The sequence below is a fragment of the Papaver somniferum genome, chromosome 11 (genome assembly GCF_003573695.1).
Source record: "Papaver somniferum cultivar HN1 chromosome 11, ASM357369v1, whole genome shotgun sequence".
Lineage (NCBI taxonomy): Eukaryota > Viridiplantae > Streptophyta > Magnoliopsida > Ranunculales > Papaveraceae > Papaver > Papaver somniferum.
Genome location: NC_039368.1, coordinates 79,455,796 through 79,479,580, shown reverse-complemented (window position 1 = coordinate 79,479,580; position 23,785 = coordinate 79,455,796). Strand labels below are relative to the sequence as shown.

Below are 23,785 nucleotides of genomic sequence, written 5' to 3'. Positions count from 1 at the left end.
GCAGTTTGAACAATAATTCCATCTGTCGATCTTTGTATGCGTCTGTGAGCTATTCTATTGCTCCCAAAATCTTCTCTGACTTGAACTCAACTGTTTTGAAGTATATCCCACGCAAGAATCTCTCCCAAATCTTTCAAACCAATTCAAAACCCTAAACAGGGACCGTGTGCACTGTCTTGACTTTGTGTGGATTTTCTGACTTATCCAGCCCAATTAGATGGGTCTAATCGCTTCTAACAGGTCCCTTATGTCTTGTAGAGTCCGTGGGTACCAAATTTGCCCATTGAATCGCCTGCTAGGTCGCTCAAATCCTTGATCCAAAACTGTTGACGCTGCTGCCTTTTTCCCGCCAAAATTTTCTTTTGAATTTGAGAAGTTGACCTCCCCTTATCTGTGGCTGGTCTCCCTTTAGCAGATGCCTGGAAATGGGTCACCCATTAGTAATTAGGTTACCCCTTATCCAAAATCAAGGGTCCGTATAGCAAGTGTCCTCTGGGGCATTTTCCGCATTTTTTTCGGGGTTCCTCCGGAGTATTTCTGGGATACTTCCGGTACACTTCTGAGGCGCTTCCGGTACGTTATCAACGGAGGTCCAAATGCCACATTTTTAGCCAAATTCGCCGCAAGAGATTATTTTCCAAAAACACCTACAAATACATAAAATAACCAAATAAGTACAATATCGAGTACTAACAATATATACAAATGAGCTATATTAGACACATAAATGCGTCTATCAACCGACTTCCAATTCTTAAAAGAAATCTGAAACCCCCCCCCCCCCCAACCCCAACCAAGAAAAAATGACGAGGGATGCTATTGTTATGGTTCTAAAGACCATTGATATAGATGATGCCGCGCTGATCTCTGTGAACCTCACAAGAAAAAGGGAGCAAACGTTGAGATGAATTTAGCAGAACGCAACATTTCCACTGAATCTCCAAAGTTAGAGGTTTTTGACTACCTACTCGATTTTGAGGGCAATGAATACCAGACTGCTTTTGACAAGTTTGCTGATGGTCTATTTCGTGTAAATTAAAGTTGTAATATCCTGTTTTAGTGTGTCTCTTGTATTTTGTACTTACCTCTTTTGGTATTTTGGCTTGTACTGATTTTTGGGTTTGCATATGTGTAATATGTATAAGTGTATGTAATATACGTGTGTTGCTAAATTTATTTTGTGCAACTATCTTACACCTTATTTATGTATATGGAAGGGTATGGACTCCGAAAGCAATTCCGATTGTGAATTTTGTCTTGTTGATAGTGGGACAACAAATTCAATATTTCGAAGTACTAAGTACTTCGTAACCTTGAAAAGGTTCAAGGCCAGTATCACTACCATCAGTGGTTCAGCTAACCTTGTAAAAGGTGCTGGTAAAGCTTGTGTCTCATTACCGTGTGGTACCATATTCACTATCAATGATGCATTATATTTCTCCGGATCCCATAGGAATCTGTTAAGTTTTAAAGATATACGCAGCAATGGATACCATATTAAAATGGTTGATAAGAACAGTAAGGAGTAGTTGTATATTACATCGCCTGACGGAAGGCATATTGCTTAGAGGCTTCCAGCTCTCGCTTCTGGGTTGTACCATAAAAAGATTCGAAAAGTTGAATCTTATTCGGTCATAGTTCGAAAGTTTTATGACTCGGATACATTTGTGTTGTGGCACAATCGACTTGGACACCCAGGTTCTACTATGATTAGTAGAATTGTTCAGACCTGTCAGGGACATCCTTTGCAGAAACTTCTGCTTAACAAGGAACTTGGTTGTACTGCTTGTTCTTTTGGGAAACTGGTTTCGAAACCGTCCTTGAAAAAAGTGGTTCTGGAATCACCTACTTTCTTGCAAAGGATACAAGGTGATATATGTGGTCATATACATCCCTATAGTGGACCCTTTCAGTACTTTATGGTTCTGATCGATGCTTCTGCAAGATGGTCTCATGTTTATTTACTTTTGACACGTAATTTAGCATTTTCTCGGCTCCTTTCCCAAATTATTAAATTACGTGCTCATTTCCCTGATTATTCTATCAAGTCCATTCGGCTTGATGGCGCAGCGGAGTTTTCTTCAAAGGCATTTGACACATAATGTATGTCGTTAGGAATTGAGTTTGAGAATCCTGTTGCTCATGTGCATACACAGAATGGTTTAGCAGAATCATTCATTAAACACCTACAACTCATTTCCCGACCTATGCTTATGAAAAATCATCTCCCTATTTCGGCTTGGGGACATGCTATTTTGCACGCTGCTGCACTGGTATGTTATCGACCTTGTGCGAATAATCAGTATTCCCGTTTACAACATGTGTTAGGTCATCCACCAGACATATCTCATTTGCGTGTTTTTGGTTGTGCTGTTTATGTCCCTATTGCACCACCACAACGCACCAAGTTTGGCCCATAACGTCAACTTGGGATATATGTTGGATTTGACTCACCATCTATAATCTGATATCTTGAACCATTAACGGGGGATGTTTTTACGGCAAAATTTGCAGATTGTCATTTTGATGAGACAGTTTTCCCGCCGTTAGGGGGAGGAAAGCTACCGCCTGAGGAACGACGTGAATTATCCTGGTATACACCAGAGTTGTATCATCTTGATATACGCACAAGCCAGTGTGAAACTGAGGTGCAGAAGATTTTACATCTTCAAAATATTGCAAATCAAATGCCTGATGCATTTACAGATACAACAAAAATAATGAAAGTAGATGTGCCAGCTAAAAATGCTCCATCACGCATCGACGTTCCTGTGGGACAATCCGCGGATGTGGTAGCAAACAAGTCGTCTGAGGCACGCCGTAAGCGTGGACGACCAGTTGGATCAAAGGATTCTGCTCCTCGAAAGAGGAAAAACTAATCTCAATCATTGACTAATAGTTCTCTTGAGGAGACTATTAAAGAAGGATCCAAACTCTCTGAAAATAGATCTCCTGACGAGGAGAATGTCTCGACGGAGACAATGGAACCTCAAAATGAGGAAGCCTCTATTAATTATGCATGCAATAAAGAAGTTTGGGATCGAAGTACAATGATTGTTGACGACGACATATTTTCATTTACAGTAGCTACTGACATTGCCTTGGATGATGATGGTATTGAACCACACTCTATAGAGGAATGTCGTCAAAGGGAAGATTGGCCGAAATGGAAAAAGGTAATCCAAGCAGAATTACTTTCTCTCGCTAAGCGCAACGTTTTTGGTACTGCAGTCCAAACACCAGACAATGTGAGCCCGGTTGGATGTAAATGGGTGTTTGTGCGCAAGCGAAATGAGAAAAATGAAATTGTTCGCTATAAAGCGAGACTAGTGGCACAAGGTTTCTCACAGAAACCAGGGATTGATAACGAGGAAACATATTCTCCTGTAATGGATGCAATTACCTTTCGGTATTTGATTAGTCTGGTAGTCCATGAGGGACTAGGCATGCATCTAATGGATGTGGTTACTGCATATCTGTATGGAAAACTAGATACAGATATCTATATGAAAATCCCTGAAGGTTTTCAGTTGTCAGCAGATAAACCATGTCATGTGTATTCACTAAAATTAAATCGAGCCTTGTATGGTTTGAAACAGTCTGGACGAATGTGGTATTATCGTCTAAGTGAATACTTGTTAAGTCAGGGTTATGTGAACAATCCTATATGCCCATGTATTTTCATTAAAAAGGAAAACACTGGGTTTTCCATAATTGTTGTATATGTAGATGACATCAATCTTATTGGAACTCCTGATGAACTCTCCAAAGCACAAAAATACTTAAAGAAGGAGTTCGAGATGAAAGATCTCGGTAAAACAAAGTTTTGTCTTGGTCTACAACTTGAGCACTATGAGGGTGGAATTCATGTCCATTAATCAACGTATATATAGAAACTTCTCAAACGCTTTAATATGGACAAATCATATCCGCTCATCACATCCAATGGTTGTGAGAACTCTTGATCCAAAAAGAGATCCATTTCGCCCCAAAGAGGAAGGCGAAACACTTCTTGGACAAGAAGTACCATATTTGAGTGCCATTGGTGAGTTAATGTATTTAGCTCAGTGCACTAGACCAGACATTTCTTTTGTGGTAAACCTCTTAGCTAGGTATAGTTCTGCGCCAACAAAGAGACATTGGGCTGGAGTAAATCACATTTTCCGCTATCTGCGTGGCACTACGGACATGGGACTGTTCTACTCAAAGGACTCAGAATACTGCTCGAGGATTAAGGGTTACACAGATGCCGGATATTTTTCGGACCCCCACAAAGCAATTTCTCAAACAGGATACGTCTTTACAAGCGGCAGCACGGCATTTTCATGGAGATCTTGTATGCCAGCTACCTCCTCCAATCACTCAGAAATAATTGCTTTACATGAAGCAAGTCGAGAATGTGTGTGGCTGCGATCATTAGTCGAGCATATCAGAAGCTCTTGTGGTCTACCGTCCAATACCAGTACACCAACAAAAATTTGTGAAGACAACTCAGCTTGCATAACACAAATTGAGAGAGGGCTACATCAAAGGTGATAGGATAATGCATATTTCACCAAAGTTATTTTACGTTCACCACCTCAGAAGAACGGAGAGATTGAGATCCAGAAGATACAATCTTGTGAGAATTATGTTGATCTTTTTACCAAGTCATTACCGACAAAGCTCTTCTGGAAGCTGGTTTATGTGATCGGAATGCGCCACATATATAAGCAGACAAATTGACGGAGATTCTGTTCAGGGGGAGTTTTGGACTATAACGCATTGTACTCTTTTTCCTTTGCCAAGGTTTTGTTCCACTGGGTTTTCTTTGTCAAGGTTTTAACGAGGCAACATATGCGTGTCCATCACTATTTTAAGAATTTTCTACGTTGTACTCTTTTTTCTTCGACCGGGTTTTGTCCCATCGGATTTTACCAGCAATGTTTTAATGAGGCAACATACTTAGAATGGTGGTCATCCAAGAAGGAGTGTTATATGACGTGTCAAAAAGAAATGTGTGGCTGACTCACCATATGAACAAGTGTCTAAATGTATCTAAGACACCAAGTGATGTACGTGTCCTTGTAAGAATCTTGTACTCATGAAATGAAATGCCTTTTAAAGTCAGGGAATTCAGAGATAGAAATGAAATGCCTTTTCTCTGTAGCATTAATTAATAGTTAGTGAGTACTATGACCTTTCGTATTCCCTCTGTAAAGTCAGCTACAGACCAGTAGTTAATTACTATAGCTACAGATATATAGCTCGGGTAGCATATAGTTAGTACTTATCATAAGACTTAAGTACATAATTAGCTGCGTACCACAGTACCAAAGTCGGAGAAGTTATAAAAGATGGGCAATTTTTTTTTTTTTTTTTTTTTTTGCATCTGTAAACTGCTGCTTCCTAGCTGCCAAACAAGCCGTAACCATTTATTATTTTAGTTCCCCAGTACGAAAAAAAATAAGATGCTAAAAAAATTCAGCTGGAAAATTTATTCTTCAGGACAGATAAATCAAAATTTTGAAAAGAAGAGGAGATCCACGCTCTAAAGAGAAACCAGAAGAGAAAAGCAACCATGAAAAAACCGAGTAGTTACTCCCAGCATCATCATCTTCTTCTAATCGTCTCAATAATTATCTTCTCTTTTGTGATTTCTACAAGATCGGAAGTTATTACCCTAACTCCAGATACTTTCTCTGATAAGGTATTACTCTAGATCCCTCTCTTATTCAACCACTTCGAATTTATTTCTAGGGTTTCACTGAGAATCTTGATTGTTGATATCAAATAAGTAATTTCTTTCGATTGTAAGTTGAGACTGAATCTTACATCGAAGAACTCATGTTTAAATAAGGCCATTTTTTGATTTTTTTCAAATTAGGAACAAATTTATGCAGAATTTAAGTTCTCCAGCACTCAATTCATGCTGGCTTTTGATTGTTTAGTTCTACTAGGTTTGAAAATTGGTGAACGAAGAAGAAGGAATTACTAGATTGATGAAATCTTTCCATTCAGTATTCAGTCAATAGGGTTGTGATAATTATTAAGCAAATCGTATAAAATCACAAAAATTCGTTCAGTAGCTAGGTAATTTGGATTGCTTTGAATAAAATTTATGGCGTTGATCGATTTTGTTTAGATACAGAATGGGCGTTCCTGGGAAGCAATAGCTCACTAGCAACATGTTCAATGTTCGTTTCATTTGTCTATTGTCTCTTTCTTTTGTTAAGTGCATTGCAGGATGCTAAATTTTGTTCTGGTACATTTTGTTTGCTTAGGTGAAGGAAAAGGACACTGCATGGTTTGTGAAATTCTGTGTTCCATGGTGTAAACACTGGTAAGTTGTTGATTATGTTCTTGTTGTTATTTTCAGTTGGGACTATTCCTTGTTGGATATGTTAGTTTGTGTCGTGTTAGTGCTATTTGTTGTTTTGCTTTTCTATTCACTGTTACCTTTGTGTTTCAGTAAAAACTTAGGGTCACTTTGGGAGGACTTTGCGAAAGTCATGGAAGGAGCAGATGAGATAGAGATAGGAGAAGTGGATTGTAGTACTAGTAAGCCTGTCTGCACCAAGGTCGACATACATTCATATCCTACATTTAAAATCTTCTATGATGGGGAAGAAGTTGCAAAATATAACGGTAATTCTTAATTCATAAGTTGCTTTGATTTTTGGTTTCATTTTCAATTTCATTACAATCACAATAATGTTATACATTGTTCTTGGCGTCCTACTTCAGAAAACAAAATATCCATTACTGTTAAGTTCCCATTGGCTTAGTTAGGATTAGCAAACATGATTTAAATTGCAAATGCCTTGTGGATTATGAGCTTATTTGAGACCCTTCTCTGCACTAGTTCTTCTCATAAACTTTATCCATAAATTGTTCATTGGTGTGATTTGTCATATGTCAATTCTATGCAGCTTGTGCTTGCAAAAGGTGAGACAGTGAGAGACTATTAGGGGCAGAAACCAATACTGCTACTGTAGTTATTGATATTACCCACCCCGTTATTCACACATTCAACCCCTCCTTAGTAACCAAAACAAGAGGAAAAAAGAATAGAAATAAAATCTGTTTGTGTGAAATATCTTTTCTGTCTGGTATTCTCTCTTTAGTAAGGAAAAGACATTGCCCCGTTGTTTTTGTTAGAGAAATGACCAAATCTCTTCTTGTCTATTAGTATTCACTCTACCTTTTCTTCTTTGTTTACACATCTTATAATCCCACAGAAACATTTTGTTCTTCTCTTCGCATTTATCTATGTATGTTTCTACAAACAGATCTAGTCTAGCGCTGGTTGCAACTTATATAAGTCTGGAGTGTAGTAGTACTCTTTTTTAAGCTATACTGACTTGTAATCCTTACTAGAACTATTGAGAGGCCTGACTTTTCTGTTGTGTCTAATGCCCATGACAGGAACAAGAGACGTCGACTCGCTCAAAGCATTTGTTTTGGATGAGGCAGAGAAAGCAGCAGCCAACGCGCTGCTTGATAGTGATAAAGAATTGTAATGGGTAGGGAGACTAGGAAGTTCATATGTAATTTACTTATGTTGGCTAGAAATATGAAGAGAACAAAAAAAGAAAAACAACAGAATTTTCTGTGCAGATTGTGGTAATTTTTTTTATTTGGCAGAATTTAGCTGTGTTAGCTCATTAGTTGGTCAATCATTCCATTTGCTTCCACATAATTCTCTGCAACAGTTTTGAACTGTATCACCATTAAACTTGTTTTCTTTTCTTTTTCTTCCCTTGCTCGTTTTTATCTCCATAGTTTTGGTACCAACTGTTGTGGTCTTTTACACCCCCTTACATATTTCTCTTATTTGCTCTGAATCCAACGAGGGAAGCCATAATTCATGACTTGTAAATCCTCTGTTGGACCATGGCTAAATAGCAATTAGGCTGAAAAATGAAACTACCAGAATAATTTGGGAGAGTAGAGAGTTGACCACTATTTGAGGAGTTAAAGTAGCTAAACGCTGTAGGAAATGCTCCTAAGAAGATATGGATAGACCTGGTGATTTCCAACTATTAGTTCTGTTGCAACAGAACACCGGGCACCAATAAATGCAACATCCTCATTGCAAGAAAATCTAGCCATTTTTTTTAGCTTCAAACAAATTGATAATATAAAGATTATATTTAATCAGGAGATAAAACGGATAGTTTGTTGGTACGTTTTATTTTAAGGGACGCCTAAATGGTCACGTAGGGAACGCCTAATGTTATATGCCCCACCATGTCATAAGCATGTTGGATGTTCCAAGAATTCATCCATTTATATTCAATTAATTTCAACTCATGGTAGTCCACAAACGTACACTCTTTATAAATTACATAAAAGAAAAGAAATGATAATAAATATCACAAATCTTCGTCACCCATTAAGGAAAAAAATACATATCAACCACTTAACAAAATAACCAACTAGTGGGTTGGACACGTCACCAATTTATTATAAGTTTTTTCGGATTCTCACGTTCATTGACAAACAAAAAAAGACAAACGAAGAAGGGTACATGATACAATATAAATCTACGTCATTGTCGCCTGACACGCGATTACACTTAGCCCGTGTAACAAGCCTTTCAACTATTAGGCGACCCTACTGCACGAGTTTTGTCTCGTGAGGGTTTACAAAGAGATATACCCACAAAACCAAACTGTTTGATGTCATTAGGCTGCACGACGGGCTAACAATTGGGTCCATATAAAAAAAGTGATGCCTCATGCTGAGGTAGCAATTGTGATACATAAATGTCTTTCCCTTCCTTTGAAGGTATAACTGGCGCGCTTGTGTATCCTGCAGTAAACAAAAAGATAGTTAGGATTAGTGTGTAAAGGAAAAATTATATTTATGTATACATTTACATCGCTTCACCTACAATCATTTGTTCAGACCATCCTTCGGGAACATTGTGATATATGGGTATCTGAATTGCAACAAAAAAGTTCACCTCCTTCTTTATGGTGAAGACCCTGATTGTAATGATTTCCAAGTCCGAAGATTGTGATTTCCAATTATATCGGTAAACAATTGCGCAACACACATCCAAAACTCCTTAGATTTCTCATATGTTAATACGTCGGGATCGTTTGAAACGTTGCAGTAAGCCCGTGTTAGAGCTCCGTCTTCCTGCGTAGTGTACTTGGTTTCCATTTCTTCGTAGATACAAATATGGTAAAACTAGAACAAAATAATAATCAAAGAATAATGTTATATCCCAATGAAAATATATAATTTTTATATTCCATTGTTTATAATGGTTCTGATGAAGGCTATTTATAAGTTAAATTCGATACATCCAGTAACAAAAGAAGAAAAAAAAGCCTTTTAATGTTTTCAATAGTCCAGAGTTCGCAATGGTTCTGATGTACCCTATTTACAACTAATATCAACAAAAACGATAACAGTAAATGACTATTACTTTTTTGAGAGAGTATTATTGCTATTTACAAATGATCCCTACTAGACCCAAACGTCCCTTAATATTTATCAAAAGCCATCGTTGTTCAGCAACGTCCCTTTCCTAATAGCATCTCAATTATTAACCGTTAGATCACCAACGGAGCTATCAATCCGATGGTGCATATCATAAGAACGTATTTTATCCCAACGTTCGTATTTTGTACACTTTATAAATAGAGCTTGGTTTCAACCAAACCAAACACACCATAAACATTTGTAAACCCCATTCATTCTTCTGAATTTATATCTCTCATTCAAAAACTCCTACTCCATTATCAAGCATGGCTAAATTTACTAGAAATGAAGATATCACAATAATAGGTGCTTGGTGTGCGATAACAAGTAACCCGGTTATAGGTAAGGATCAAGCAGGGAGAGAGTTATGGTCCTGTATTGTAGTTGAATACAAGGCACAATGGCGGGGCGACACCATTAGAACTACCAAGTCCCTCCAGCAAAGAGTAGGCACTTTGAAAAAAGAGGTTAAAAGGTTTGTTGGTCATGTTAAACACGCTTTCAGGAATTGGCAAGTGGAGCGAACCCGGAAATTGTGGTGAGTTTGATAACATTAATTATTTCATATATAATAATTTTTGACGACTTAGCACTAATACTATTTTATAAATTTGAATGTAGTACCGGGATGGCGAAGTGTTATACGAGGAAGATACGGAAAATCCAAAATGTTGGAGACATCAACAGGTTTTTGAAATTCTAAAGATGCACTTTCCCAGGGAATATGATCCGTCAATCTTAGATCCTCAAACTTCAAACCAAGCCATCCAACCAAGCCAACCTATGAGCGGGATGAAAGATAATGATAAAACATTGCATGATTCACAACCTTTGAAACTAGTTGCATTCACACGATTTTTTTATTAGCATTCCATTACTAGTATTTAATCATTCAACATTGTATGCGGATACAACGTTCTTTAAGAGCTCGTACAAATCATCATACTTGAAAGGCCTCTTTGAATCCACACGAAAATCGTACAAATCATCATATTTGAAAGGCCTCTTTGAATCCACACGAAAATCGATCCTGGATCTTGTTTTCTGTACATGTTAATAAAAAAAAATCAAGTTATTCGGGGTTTTAGATGCTAACACTATATATTTATGGAATCATATTCTTATGTTTACATGAAACAAACATGTAACAAAAGCATCGACATCCGTGGTTATCAAAGAAAATCTTTTTTTAACCGAGGCTTTAGTTCTGGTGTTATCGTTTCTGGTAAGATCTTCAAAGTTTTGAAAAACACGGTTCCAGAAAACATTCTGATCATCATATATCCCCCCCCCCCCCCCCGGTGGACCTTGATTTGTTACTGCATCCATGCTCCCACAACTCCTAAATCTTCTTCACTACTGAAGCGCATGGTTTATATAATTCGAATTATGTACTACTTTGTCTCACAAGTTATATAAGTGGACTAGGTTATTTGGATGACCTTAAATATGAAGGCCGAGGGTGGCTTCCACACAAACTGTTTGTTTTCACTTGTGAATATAACTCATTTCCGAGGATTGTGTTTCTACCCAGGTTTTTTTTGAAGAGATGTAAGATACTTTGTGGATATGATATTCAAGGGTAACCTTACTGACGTTTTTATAGTGTTATTCAAATGCAAAAGGGATGCTTATGAACAACAAATGGCCCTTTATAAAAAGTTTATAGCGTTGGTGACAATAATGGGTCATTTGTAAATAGTGAAAATACTCTTTCAAAAATGTTTAGGTCCGTTTCTGTTGATTATCAGCGATAAACAGGCTCTATCATCACAATTGAATATGGTGAAAGAGCCAGGGGAGTTTGTAATAAAATCATAGACATGTGAACGTCTAAGCTTAATTTATAATAAAAATGCTAATAAAATCCAAAATGAATTGTATTTGGTGTTTAAAGTGTAATTTAATTCTATAAATAAAAAATTAAAATGTTATAGGAAATAAAAAAAAAATGCATAACAAGTCTTAGGAAATCAAACATAAGTGCAGAAAACGTTTTAGGAAATTAAGCATAAGTGCATTCTACTATCCGTTCTCATAAAAGTTAGCATCATCAGTTGGATAAATATCCGCGTTGTCATCCACATCGGTAGTACCCTCATCAGAAGTGGGGAGGGCATCCTGCACCTCAGCGGTGCCGACTTGACCGTCTCACAATCCTTGTACGTGACGCTGTCAAATGTGCTCAGTTATATATGCTTGTAAGTGTCTCCACCGGGCATGGCTTTTCAAATATGCACGCGCTTTTTCACGTCACCTTGTACTGGAGGTGTTGCTTCTCGTGCATCAAACCTCGCCCATTCCCTATCACGATAATCATACTCCATACAAATGTTATGCATTATTAAACAAGCTCTCATAATTGTCTTTACATCGCGAGGAAACCAGTAATGACAAGGATTCCTAATTATACCCCATTTGGACTTTAGGCCACCAAAAGCACGCTCTACGTCCTTCCTCTTGGCGGAGTGGTATTTATTAAATTTCCTATGGACCGACGGCATAGTCTGGCATCTCTTATAGCCATGGACCACCCCCGGTATTTCAGGATAGATCCCGTTGACCAAATAGTATCCATGTTTGTACTCGTGACCGTTGATGCTAAAATTGCAAGTAGGGTCTATCGCTCTCATATCTCTATCACATAATCCTGACTGCCACAAAATATTTAATTCGTTGTTAAACCCGGACTCACCAAGATAACAGTGTCAGAACCATCTGTCATATGATGTCACAACCTGTAAAACAAGAGTTGGTTTCTTATGATGTCCCACGTGTCGGTCGGCTTCTTCAGTAGGACAACATATGCACTCCCAATGGGTGCAATTGAGGCTTCCAAGCATTACAGGAAAACCACGAGTTGCATTCTCAGCTAATAGCCTCTTAGTATCTTCAGTTGTTGCGCGCCTCATGTAACGGTCGTTAAAAACCCAAAGTAGTACATCCATAAATTTTTTAACGTACATGTATATTGTTGCTACAGCCTTCTGAGTGTAATCTTCTAGGATATCTGCAACTACCCCCTTTGCTAGGTGTTTTATGACGGCGAGCATTTTCATATGAGGAGAGAGACCCGGGAAGTTACAAGCATCTCTTCGCTGTAGAAAATCAGGATCTCAGGCGCAAATTTCTGGAAATATTATAAGAAAAAGCTCTCGGAACAAACCGTGGCGTCCCTTAAAACGCTCAAGTCTGTATCTGCAACCGGGATTGAAGTAGTCCTGCATCATCCTAGCATCTGCATCAACACGGTATTTGTTAATGCTTCTTATATTCAAAACCAACATTGGTTCGGGTTGGTGCAAATCATGCACCTCCTGCAACACTTCATGATGCATGATTGCGTAATCTCCATGACTATCATTGTGGTACTGTTGAGGGTATGCCGCCTCTCTCCATCGTCGCATATATCTAACAATAGCTGACTCCATTTTACAACTAAAATAAAATTAACATTTAAATTTTTATCAGTCACGCCATAACAATAAAACTGTGTATTGTTTCATAAATTTCAATGAAGTATATTATAAAAGACGCATAAACATGAAATATCAAGAAAACATAATATGGATAAGACGATGTCCAACTTATATTAAGAGAAACTAAATATATCAAACAAGAAAAAAATAACAAACATATACTAGACCCTCGCTAATCAACACCATTTTAACCAGTTTTACTAGACTAACGGGTAAACTGAATTTCTGGCACAACATCCATATCAACACTATCTTCACCTCTCTTACCACTACCATGAACACTACCATGCCAACTACCACCTAAACTCAGGCCTAAGAATTCACTAGAGTTTGATAAATCACTATATATTGGCGAGGCATGCTCCATTGACATGTGGGGCTCTAGAGGAACGTTACTTTCAACACCAAAAGAGACATAATAATCATTCGATGTATAGGGGTCTCCAGCCCGACGCTTACGACGGTGTTGGGTTTCCTGCAATGATACACCTGCATTATAAGTGCTATAAAATGTTTGTTCTTCCTGACTGGAAGTGAAGAGGCCACCAGATGTTTCGGAACTACGATGTGTTGTGGGGGTGTTATACAGAGCTCAACGACGAGACTCATCGTACAATGCCTGTATGGTAGATTGGAGGCACCAATAAGTCTCCGCCGAACACTAGAGTATCTCTTCCTAAAATATTAAAATTAAATTTTTAACATACTTATTTAACAATGAATAATATTCAATTAAAATTAAATTTTTAACATACTTATTTAACCATGAATAATATTCAAATGAAAATGAAAATGAAATATAAAAGGACTAACCGGTGAGGCATTGATATCGGAAAAATTGTATGGGTTTGGTGGTGGTTTGGGGACTGGAACTAGATCTTCAAACGATTCTTTATAGAAAGGCACGTCCCATTGTATGTTTGGGAGTTGTGTCATGGACTGTCCGGCTAGGTCGTATGTGTATGTCTGGGATGACATGGTAGGAGGTGGGTATTGGGGCATCAAACTCCGGAGTACACCGATGTGTCCCACTCCGAGATCATCACGTGTGTTTATGTGAGTTGTTTTTGTCCTAAGAGCTCCCACGCTATGACTTCTCCAAAACCTCTCATACATTTCTTCCGGGACATAATGAAAGTGGTCACCAATTTCAAGCTTTGTCTTATCAAATACCATATCCAAACTAGGGGTTGCATGGGATAACTATCGCCCCTACCACCTACCTCATACATCTCTCGGCCAGATAAGCAGAAACTCTTGTTCCCTTAACAACATCCTTGAAAATAAATCTCCTCTTAGACATCTCAAGTGTTGTTTTAAATTCTTTAGTATGTTGTTGTAAACTATCCTTGAACCAGGGAATAACCGCATCTCACAACCTCATGCTTATCTGCGCGCGTGCTCAGTCACAGAGTGTTTGTGAAGATCTACCTTCCCCAAGCCCTTAAGGTTCAACTCATGAAATAGACCAATAGCATGGTGAGGATCAAATTCATCATCTATTAAGTTATCCTTCAACACTGGCTGACAATTACAAAAATAAAAATAATACCAGAATTCTAAGATCATCCAAATCCCACTCATATCTTTTTGTTTGCACGAACTCCAAGCATCCAGACGTTTATACAAATTACCCAAAGTGGGAGTACCCCAATCATAAGACCCAACATCTTCCAAATTATCCAACAATAGACACCATCATTTATCTATTTTGAGACTACAGTCTGCAAACAAAAAAGCACCAATACACCAAAGCAAGAACATTCTAGTCAACTCATCGGCAATTTCGGTGTTGTTAGCCGGAGGTTTCCTGCTTTGTATGTAATTAGCCAAGTGAGAAAGACGTATGGTACATTCCTTTGAGTCATAATCTCCACTTTTCAAATCCTGATTTTTTCTAGATCCCAAATTATCTAACACACCCCGGAAATACTTATCATCCAGAGCTTCATATTCTTGTGTCGTGAGTGTTTCGTTAGGTAATTCTGGGATTGGCTTACCTCCTCCGATTGGAATACCAGTCAATCGAAAGAAATCTAGAGGGGTCAAACCTATCTCAAGCTCACAGAAGTGAAAGGTTTTAGTCTTCTTACACCACCTCTCACATAAAGCTTCGACTAATCCATTATCCACATACTTAAAATTAAATTGAAATACGGAAGAAAAACCACACATCTGAAGAAGCATCAGTGTACGAGGGTTGTCATGAGCCACTATCTTGTAAAAGTTATTTACCATAGTCCAACTACTCCTAAATTTAAAACTTCTCTTTTTTAAGTCCTCACATTTATATTGTATCCGTCCGTTACTTTGAGATATTTCGGATAACTTCTCCAACCTAGACAAATAGATATGCTCCACTATCTAATAAAGCAAACAGTAAGGGAAGTACAATCAACATGTGAATAACAAACAAACATCCACATATATTAATCTATGCACAATCAACATATGAATTCCGACAATCAAATTCACATCACATTAAGGTATGCACAATGCTCATATGAAAACCTCTAACAAAATCATATTAACAACATCAATTTCACCTATATAATCATCTACACATCAACATAAATAGAGTTAATCCTCAAACTCGTGACAAAATTCTCAAAAAATTTCTTTTTGTAACATGGTTATCAAATTACAAATACATGAGCCCTGCCAAAACACAATTGAATCGTTCAACTACAATCAATCAAGTTTTGTGACCATGAATTAATCAATCAATCAATTTGTGTTTCCCCTAAATGAACCCAAATATCCAAAACCCTAAATTCATATTCCAATTTTTCAAATCAATTGAAACATTGAGCTACTGCTCCATGAAAACATAATCAAGTTTATGCATTCAATAGAATCGAAATCAATTGTTTATACCTAAAATTAAAACACAACATCAACAAAATCAATCAAAACTTAATTTTCATATCTAGTCTTGGTTTGTTGATGAAAATCTCCCAAAATGCCACTAAAAGATTCTCCACAACAACTAGAACAAACCCTTGTAAGATTATTCGCAAAAAATCCCTAAATCCTCATCAATCCATCAATGCAAAAGAGGAGTTTTCGGGTTTGGTAGAAGAAGAAAAGAGAAAAGAAGAAAAGAGAAGAAGAAAATATGTCCCTGCGCGTTTTACTGTAACACTTCTGTGACGCCATTAGGAATGACGTTTTGACCGATCAACAGAGTCAAGACGCCATTTGGAATGGCGTCTTTGTAAATTCCGAGGAGACGCCTTTTCTAATGGCGTCTGGATGTAAAATGTTGGATCCCACTACGACCGGGCCCGGGCGTTGATTTTGGGAGACGTTGGTTCAGCGAGAAACTTGAATCTTACCCTTCCAAAAGAATAAGTCTAAGCAAATGCTGGGTTTCAAATTGGGCTTGACCAAACAAATAGTACCCCAATGCCCATTTGCTTTGCAATCAGAAAAAAGTGAAAAACCCCCAAAAACTCGATTTGTGAGTAGCTTCGTCATCTACCCTAAATCTCTTCCATCCCATTTTACGACCTTCTAAAACCCTCACTCTCATTCTCTCTGAAGATTCTGTACAGTTCCAGTTCAGATTATCGCGTTCTAAAGGGTAAGCTTCTTTATCTAATCTGAATCGAGGCTCTATAAATTTATTTATTTATTGTTTTTGGTTTCTGGAGATTGATGTTCTTTTTTTGATTTTTTGTTAATCAGAGTTTGAGTGAAGAAAGATGAATAAGAAGAAGATCTTTAAACTTGCAAAAGGGTTTAGAGGGAGAGCAAAGAATTGTATTAGAATAGCAAGAGAGAGAGTTGAAAAGGCTTTGCAGTATTCTTATAGAGATCGAAGAACTAAGAAAAGGGATATGCGATCACTCTGGATTGAACGTATCAATGCCGGTTCTCGCTTGCACGGAGTAAGTAAATCGTATTTGATATTTTCTTTTTTGCTGTGCCTTACATCGTTGGATGGATTATAACTCGATTGAAGAAATGATTTAGGTTCTCAGCTTGTTATTAAGTAGTACCTGTATGATGCAAAATTGTTGAATCTTGGCTTCAGTCTTGAGTATATTGAACAAGTACTTAACCTAAAGAGATTTGCTAGGAAGCTTGCTTCTTGCGAGTATTCACCAGCCCATGAGTAGACTATTTTAAGGGAATTGTAGTATCCATAGTCAGAATGTTCTAATTGTAAACATTAACAGATAGTATGATGTGTCTAATGAGTATGAGAAGGCACGACTATTCCTGTATTTCAGAGTAATGTGTTGGATTGGTGTAGTCAATACGGGTAATTGAGGTATAGGAGAAGGCCCCTTTCATATGTTACCCTTTTAATAAGTGTGAGGCTAAAACTTAATGCCGTTTAACTTTAGTTCACAGTGATTCAAAGTATTTCAACGTCTGGAGAATATAAAGTTAGTCGGTAGCTATAATATTTAATGGTAGCTCTTTTTACCAGTAAGACTTTGCATATCAGTATACCTCCATTCCCTAGTTTCCATCTTTGCCTCCATTTCTACTTAATGAGATAGGAAATGGTCAAATATGCAAGGGAAAAGTCGTGTTTTATTTGCTTTTGATTCTTCATACAGTGTAGATTGTTGGCTTGAGTCTTGAGTATATTAGAACGAACACTTAATCTAAAGAGATCTGCTAGGATGTTTTCTTATCACGAGTATTCACCAGCCCATGAGTAAACCAATTGAAGGGAATTGTAGTATTCCTAGTTAGAATGTTCTAATTGTAAACAGTATGATGTACCTGAATTAGAGTGATCATAACAACTAAATGTGTATAGTTAGCTAGTATTTTCAAACATCGTAACAACAGCGCTATAGAGTAATGTGTTGGATACATATAGTCAATACACGACTGTAAGTTTTAATATCAATATTCATAACAATGGGTCGTTGAGGTATAACCAACAATTCATGTCTTACATTTTTACGAAAAGTGGAGGTTGAAATGTTATGTCATTTTCACTTTACATTACAGTTACTGAAAGTAGTTCAATGTCTGGAGAATATACAGTTACTCCCGATAAAGATCTGTGGCTATAATAACCAATGGTAGCTCTTTTTACCAGCTAGACTTCGTATATAAGTATTCCTCCATTCCATATTTTCCATCGTTTGCTTCCGTTGCTACTTGTTGAGATAGGTAACGGAATAGTCATGTTGTACTGGCTTTTGCTTGTTCATAAAAAGTACTATTGTTGACACAGTTACGGCTTGTTTATCTGCCGACATTATAGTGCCTCACGTTGTCAACTAGATTACAGGGGGTGTTGTTAAATCATTGTTAACAGATGAGTGACATCTATCTTAAAGTAATTTACTGTTTTTTAGTTTACTTTTCTCATCTTGATTAGCTTGTTTATGCACACTATAGTTTAGTTTTGAAACGCCTCTCTGTTAGTTCTTTTTACCAGATAGACTTCGTTTTCCCTTTTTTTTCCTCTATTCCTTAGGTTCCATCGTTTGCTCCCATTGCTACTTATTGAGGTAGGAATTAGCCAAATATGTAAGAGAATAGTCATGTTGTACTGGCTTTTGATTGTTCATAAAAAGTATAAATGACACTGTTATCATAGTGCCTTACGTTGTTGACATCAATGTATAGCTTTATTCCTTCCAAATATGTTAGAGAATAGTCATGTTGTACTTGCTGTTGTTTTTCTAGGAAATTGTAGTACCCCTAGTCAGAATGCTCTAATTGTGAACATTAACAGATAGTATGATGTGCCTGATGAGTGCGACAATACACGACTATTCCTGTATTTCAGAGTAATGCGTTGGAATCATGTAGTCGATACATGACTTTAAGTTTTATTGAAATATCAATATCATAAGAACGGGTTGTTGAGGTGTAGAAAAAGGCCACAATCATATATTACACTTTTACTAAAGTGTGAGGCTGAAACATAATGTCATTTCACTTTACTTTACAGTTATTAAAAGTATTTCAACGTCTAGAGAATGTAAAGTTACTCCTGATAAAGATTCACAGCTAAAATATTTTATGGTAGCTCTTTTTACCAGTAAGACTCCGTATATTAGTGTTCCTCCATTCCCTATTTTCCATCTTTGCCTCCGTTTTGCTACTTATCGAGATAGGAAATGGTCATATAGGTAAAGGGAAAAGCCGTATTTTATTTGCTATTGATTGTTCACACAGTATAAATTGTTGGCTTGAGTCTCGAGTATATAGAACAAGCACTTAATCTAAAGAGATTTGCTAGGAAGTTTGCTTGTCACGAGTATTCTCTAGAGTCTAGCCCTTAAGTAAACCATTTGAAGGAAATTGTAGAATTCCTAGTCAGAATGTTCTAAGTGCGAAGTGTGAACAGTAACAGACAGCATGATGTACCTGATGAGTGCGCATAACAACTAAATATGTTAAGTTAGCTAGTATTTGCAAATATTGTAATGACAGCGAAATACAGTAATGTGTCGGGTACATATAGGCAATACACGGCAATAAGTTTTCGTGCAATATCAATATCATAACAACAGGTGATTGAGGTATAAAAAAATGAACTTTTATGTATTACCTTTTAGTCTTTTACTAATGTGTGTGGCCGAAATGTAATGTCATTGCACTTCACATTACAGTTATTAAAAGTATTTCAATGTCTGGAGACTATACAGTTAATCCCGATCAAGATCTGTAGCTATAATATTCAATGGTGGCTCCTTTTACCAGATAGATTTCATATACCAGTATCCCTCCATTCCCTAGTTTCCATCTGTTGCTTCCGTTGCTACTTACTGAGATAGGAATTAGCCAAATAGGTAAAGGAATAGACATGTTTTACTGGCTTTTGATTGTTCATAAAAAAGTATAAATGATACAGTTATGGCTTGTTCATCTGTTGACGTCATGGTGCCTTACATTGTCAACTAGATTACAGGGTATGTTGTTAACCCAATGTTAACAGATGAGTGAGGTAGCATGGCGTGTAATGACAATTGAATATGAGGCGTCTATTTTAAAGTAATTTAGTTTTCTCGTCTTGATTAGCTTGTTATGCACACTATAGTTTGATTTTGAATCGCCTCTCTGTTAAGTAAGAAATTCTGTAGATATTGCTTTTTTGTTTTTCATCCCTTTTGATAAAGCTATCTCATCTAAGCTACATACAAGATCATATAGTTTGCATTATGTTAGAGAGAAAGGAACCCAAGAGAGGAAGAGGAGTGGTGATTATCTTTTATAGTTACAATTTTAACCCATTAGTTTATGGCAGAATGTATGTACCACTACCAATGCACAACCCAGCTCTTAAACTGTCGATCCTGGAATAAAATTATCCTTGGCTAAATTGAATACCCATTAATTGATAAAGTTTGTATACTTCTAAGGATTTTAGAATTGTTTTTCAATATTAGGTGGCTTTGGGTTGATTCTTTTTGATATTGTTTTCTTTTGGCTCGTACTGTTCAGGTGAATTATGGAAACTTCATGCATGGGTTGATCAAGGAAAACATCCAGCTAAACAGAAAGGTGCTATCGGAGATATCCATGCACGAACCTTACAGCTTCAAAGCCCTAGTTGATGTCTCCCGTCAAGCCTTTCCAGGAAACAAGAAGATTGCTGAAGCCTCTCCCAAAAAGCAAGGCTTGCAGCTACTGTTATAAACTGCTAATTTCGTTTTGATCTACTGTGACCCTCATAGTCGTATCTCAAGCTGCAGCGCTTATGCTTTGGGGTTGCATTTTTGTGGTCAGAAGTAGCTACAGAGAAGCATAACCGTGAGTAGAAGTTTTATATGAGACACTAGGGAGTATAATTTTGGTTTTGTTCTTACTGGACTAGAACTTATATTTTACTTTAATTTGTAGACCTTATTTTGGTTGCAATATTAATAAATTGTATTCAAACAGGTTTACTCTTGTATAAGTCTTGGGCGCAAAAACTTCAGTATATATCCAGATTCAGAAATCCTTACTTTCTGCTGTGTATTGTAGCCCAGATTGATTTCTCACTAAATTATGAAAACAGTTTTACCACTTATTTCTACCAGACGCCTTGAGAAAATCTGCAGTGAACTTGTTTTCTGCTGTATAACATGGAGGCCCAGGTGCTAGACAAGGAATATCTCCGGAAGTCGTCTTGCACCTGAATGGCTTCACTAATTCTGTTAGCACACTTTGGTGCATAGTGGAGAATGCAGACTTGATAACAGCATCCAGTTTGTTGCAGCATTTCCAATCTTTGAACTCTAGATTACTGGAGTCAAAATATTGTGAATATTGCACCTAACAGTTTGACTGTCTCCTTCCAAGATCAGGTCTCTGAGATTTAAACCTTCAGCTCACAAACATAATGAGAAAGGGAGTAGCATGCTTTTACCAGCTTTGTTGTGATAAGAGATGTTGAATATTTTTTCCTTCATTTTGCTTTGTTTCAGTCAGAGAACCTCTTTACAAATCAATGGACTGGCTTTCCCTGTGGTCAGTCGCAAAATATAAAAATCAAACATAAAGTCATAAACCCAAAGTGAAAAAACTAAAACTGTTTCCATAACAGAAAATTGGTCACTTGATGAAAGAGGAGATGCACAAAAGTTTTGTTTTCATAAATATAGTGTACTTCTAGGTCCATTTCAACTATCACTGAAACACATTATTCTTTCTTCTAACAACAACTTGGGTACTTCATCTTCGAATTTGACAGAACCCAACAAGATGAATATACAAAAACCAGGTTATGGAAAACTAAAAGCCTCAAAATTTTCTATCAGTTTCTTAACATCCACCGCATAATATAACCTTCTGTCAGTTTCTTAACATCCACTGCATTAAATCCTTCCTAATTACTCCTTCCTTTCTGCTAATCCCATTGGTTATAGTTGACATACCGAGCGCAGAGGTGGAGAGATTCCTGTACTGTGTGCTTGAACTGATAGGATTATATGGCTGAATCCTCTTCATCCATGTAGGGCGAGATTTTGGCAGGAAGCTCATTGATGAGGTAAAGAGTCTTCTCCCTTTGGACTTTGAATCTGAACTTCCATAGCTGGACGTCCCACTGCTCTTAGGAGGTTGTGGCTGGCCATGCTTTGGTACATGTTTTGCTGGGTTTCCACCAGTGGATGATGGCTCTTTACCTGGTCCAATGGCACGGATCTGCGCCGATGGTTTCATGCGATCTAGCCAGCGTAGGATCCAGTTTCCGAGATTCCTACCAACTTCAAGGTCCCTTTCCTGTACTTTCTTATGAACTGTGACAGCCATGTCAAAAACAGCACGTGTGCGCCTATAAGAAATAAAGAAAAAATCAGCACAAGAGAGTAATGGCTAGACCTTGAATCCTTAAATAAAACTAGTTTGCTTGGTTTTAAATTGGTTAAACTTCAAGATGCCAGACACAATCTACTAGCTGTTGAAGCCAATCTTGTAAACCTGATGCCAAGATCACAGTAAGTGTCCCAAAATTTAGTGACAAAGAACATTCCTTGCCAAGATCACAGTAAGTCTCCCAAAATTTAGTGAGAAAGAACATTCCTTGCTAGATTTCATTTTCTTTCTCAAGTAATATCCTATTCAAATCCAGAAAATCACAGGATCAGCAGTACAAAATGCCTAACAAGTTATACTAAGTACTAACCCACCAGGCTTTTGGCAGCAGCAGAAATATTTGAAACGGACGGTACAACCCGGTTTTCATTATGATCAAGATAAACAATTAACAAGTTACAGCAAAAGGTGAAATATAAATGAATATGCTACTCCAATTTAACTTTCCACAACCTAAACTTGAACTTTCATTAGATAATGGATACGCTACTATTGAGATAGTGCTTTTTAAGCATAGACGTACCCAAATCAGCAACCAAAACCCAAAGCACTATTTGACCTAAACACATCGTTTCCAGGAAATGAAATGAACCACTCGAAAGATCTCAAACTATCCATCCAAACCCACCCTTACCCTTAATCTATTGAAAATTCAACAGACCTTTTGGCTTACAGCTGAGGCAGGACAAAAATTCTAAAGCACCAAAATTTTCCCAGAAGAGAAGCAAACATTAATCCTTTCTTATACTCCCTCTCAACTAGGTACAGAATCACAATGAGTTAAAAAATTTGCATCTATAACCATTCTAATGTATCCTCAGAAAACCCTAAATTTTCACAACATTTTTTTTTTGTTTCCCAGGATAGACCCAATCAATCACATTCATCTATTAACCCCAGATATAATATCCTTTGTAATCATAAAATTAAATCAGACTAAAATTTTGAAAAAATCGGAAGGAAAAGAAAGGGGGTCTGGTATGGTTTTACCTGTAAGCAAAATCTCGAATCCTGGGATGATTAGGGCCAATAAGACGGCGTTGAAGCTGAAGAGCAAGTTTGTAAGTTTTCTTCAATCCAAGGAAATACGCAGTTGCTAGTGTCACCTCCCATAACACCATCTCTGTCTCTCTGGTTTTGATTTGATTTTGTCCAAACTTTTGTGTTTTTCCCTCTATTCTTCTTCTTCCTCTTGTTGTAGGTCTAATTTTTCTTTTCTACCAAGCCAAAAACAAGACAAGGAATACAAAAAACCGGGATCGGCTTATTCCGTTTCTAGTTTTTTTATTATGAGCCACGTCACGTGATGTGCACCAGCCCGCCAGCGGCCAGCATCCGTTCTACAAAGAGTTGCTGTCTGGAAAGCACATGCGGGTCCCACTTCAATGAACACGTCAGTATTTATATCATCGGGCACCAAAGACTTTTAGAGCAACTGCAATGGACGAGTAAACCCAAATTTTCAGTCGAGTGGGCTGGCATTGTGGGACGGACCATCGATCAAAATTTGATCAAAGAGTAAAATCCAGACCAAATTTGGTCTG

At 37.4% G+C, this 23,785-nt stretch overlaps 3 protein-coding genes across 4 annotated transcripts; 2 read left to right on the top strand and 1 right to left on the bottom strand.

The window, feature by feature from the left end:
• The first annotated feature begins 5,417 nt into the window (after positions 1–5,417).
• LOC113322986 (protein disulfide isomerase-like 5-1) lies at positions 5,418–7,743 on the top strand. The gene is made up of 4 exons (XM_026571196.1): positions 5,418–5,689; positions 6,264–6,322; positions 6,452–6,627; positions 7,408–7,743. The coding sequence occupies exons 1-4, from the start codon at positions 5,561–5,563 to the stop codon at positions 7,500–7,502; spliced, it is 459 nt and encodes a 152-aa protein (XP_026426981.1). The 5' UTR covers positions 5,418–5,560; the 3' UTR covers positions 7,503–7,743.
• An 8,661-nt stretch (positions 7,744–16,404) lies between these two features.
• LOC113323120 (50S ribosomal protein L20-like) lies at positions 16,405–20,950 on the top strand. The gene is made up of 3 exons (XM_026571386.1): positions 16,405–16,542; positions 16,647–16,849; positions 20,385–20,950. Exons 2-3 carry the CDS (start codon positions 16,664–16,666, stop codon positions 20,577–20,579), a joined length of 381 nt encoding a protein of 126 aa, XP_026427171.1. The 5' UTR covers positions 16,405–16,542; positions 16,647–16,663; the 3' UTR covers positions 20,580–20,950.
• A 145-nt stretch (positions 20,951–21,095) lies between these two features.
• On the bottom strand, positions 21,096–23,477 carry LOC113323119. Of its 2 annotated transcripts, XM_026571385.1 has the most exons (3): positions 23,232–23,477; positions 21,803–22,200; positions 21,096–21,390 (listed from the first exon to the last, which is right to left on the bottom strand). In XM_026571385.1, exons 1-3 carry the CDS (start codon positions 23,360–23,362, stop codon positions 21,353–21,355), a joined length of 567 nt encoding a protein of 188 aa, XP_026427170.1. In that variant the 5' UTR covers positions 23,363–23,477; the 3' UTR covers positions 21,096–21,352. The 2 variants fall into 2 exon arrangements, with proteins under 2 accessions (XP_026427170.1, XP_026427169.1); XM_026571384.1 differs by lacking the exon at positions 21,096–21,390 and having other exon boundaries at positions 21,462–22,200.
• Positions 23,478–23,785: the final 308 nt, after the last annotated feature.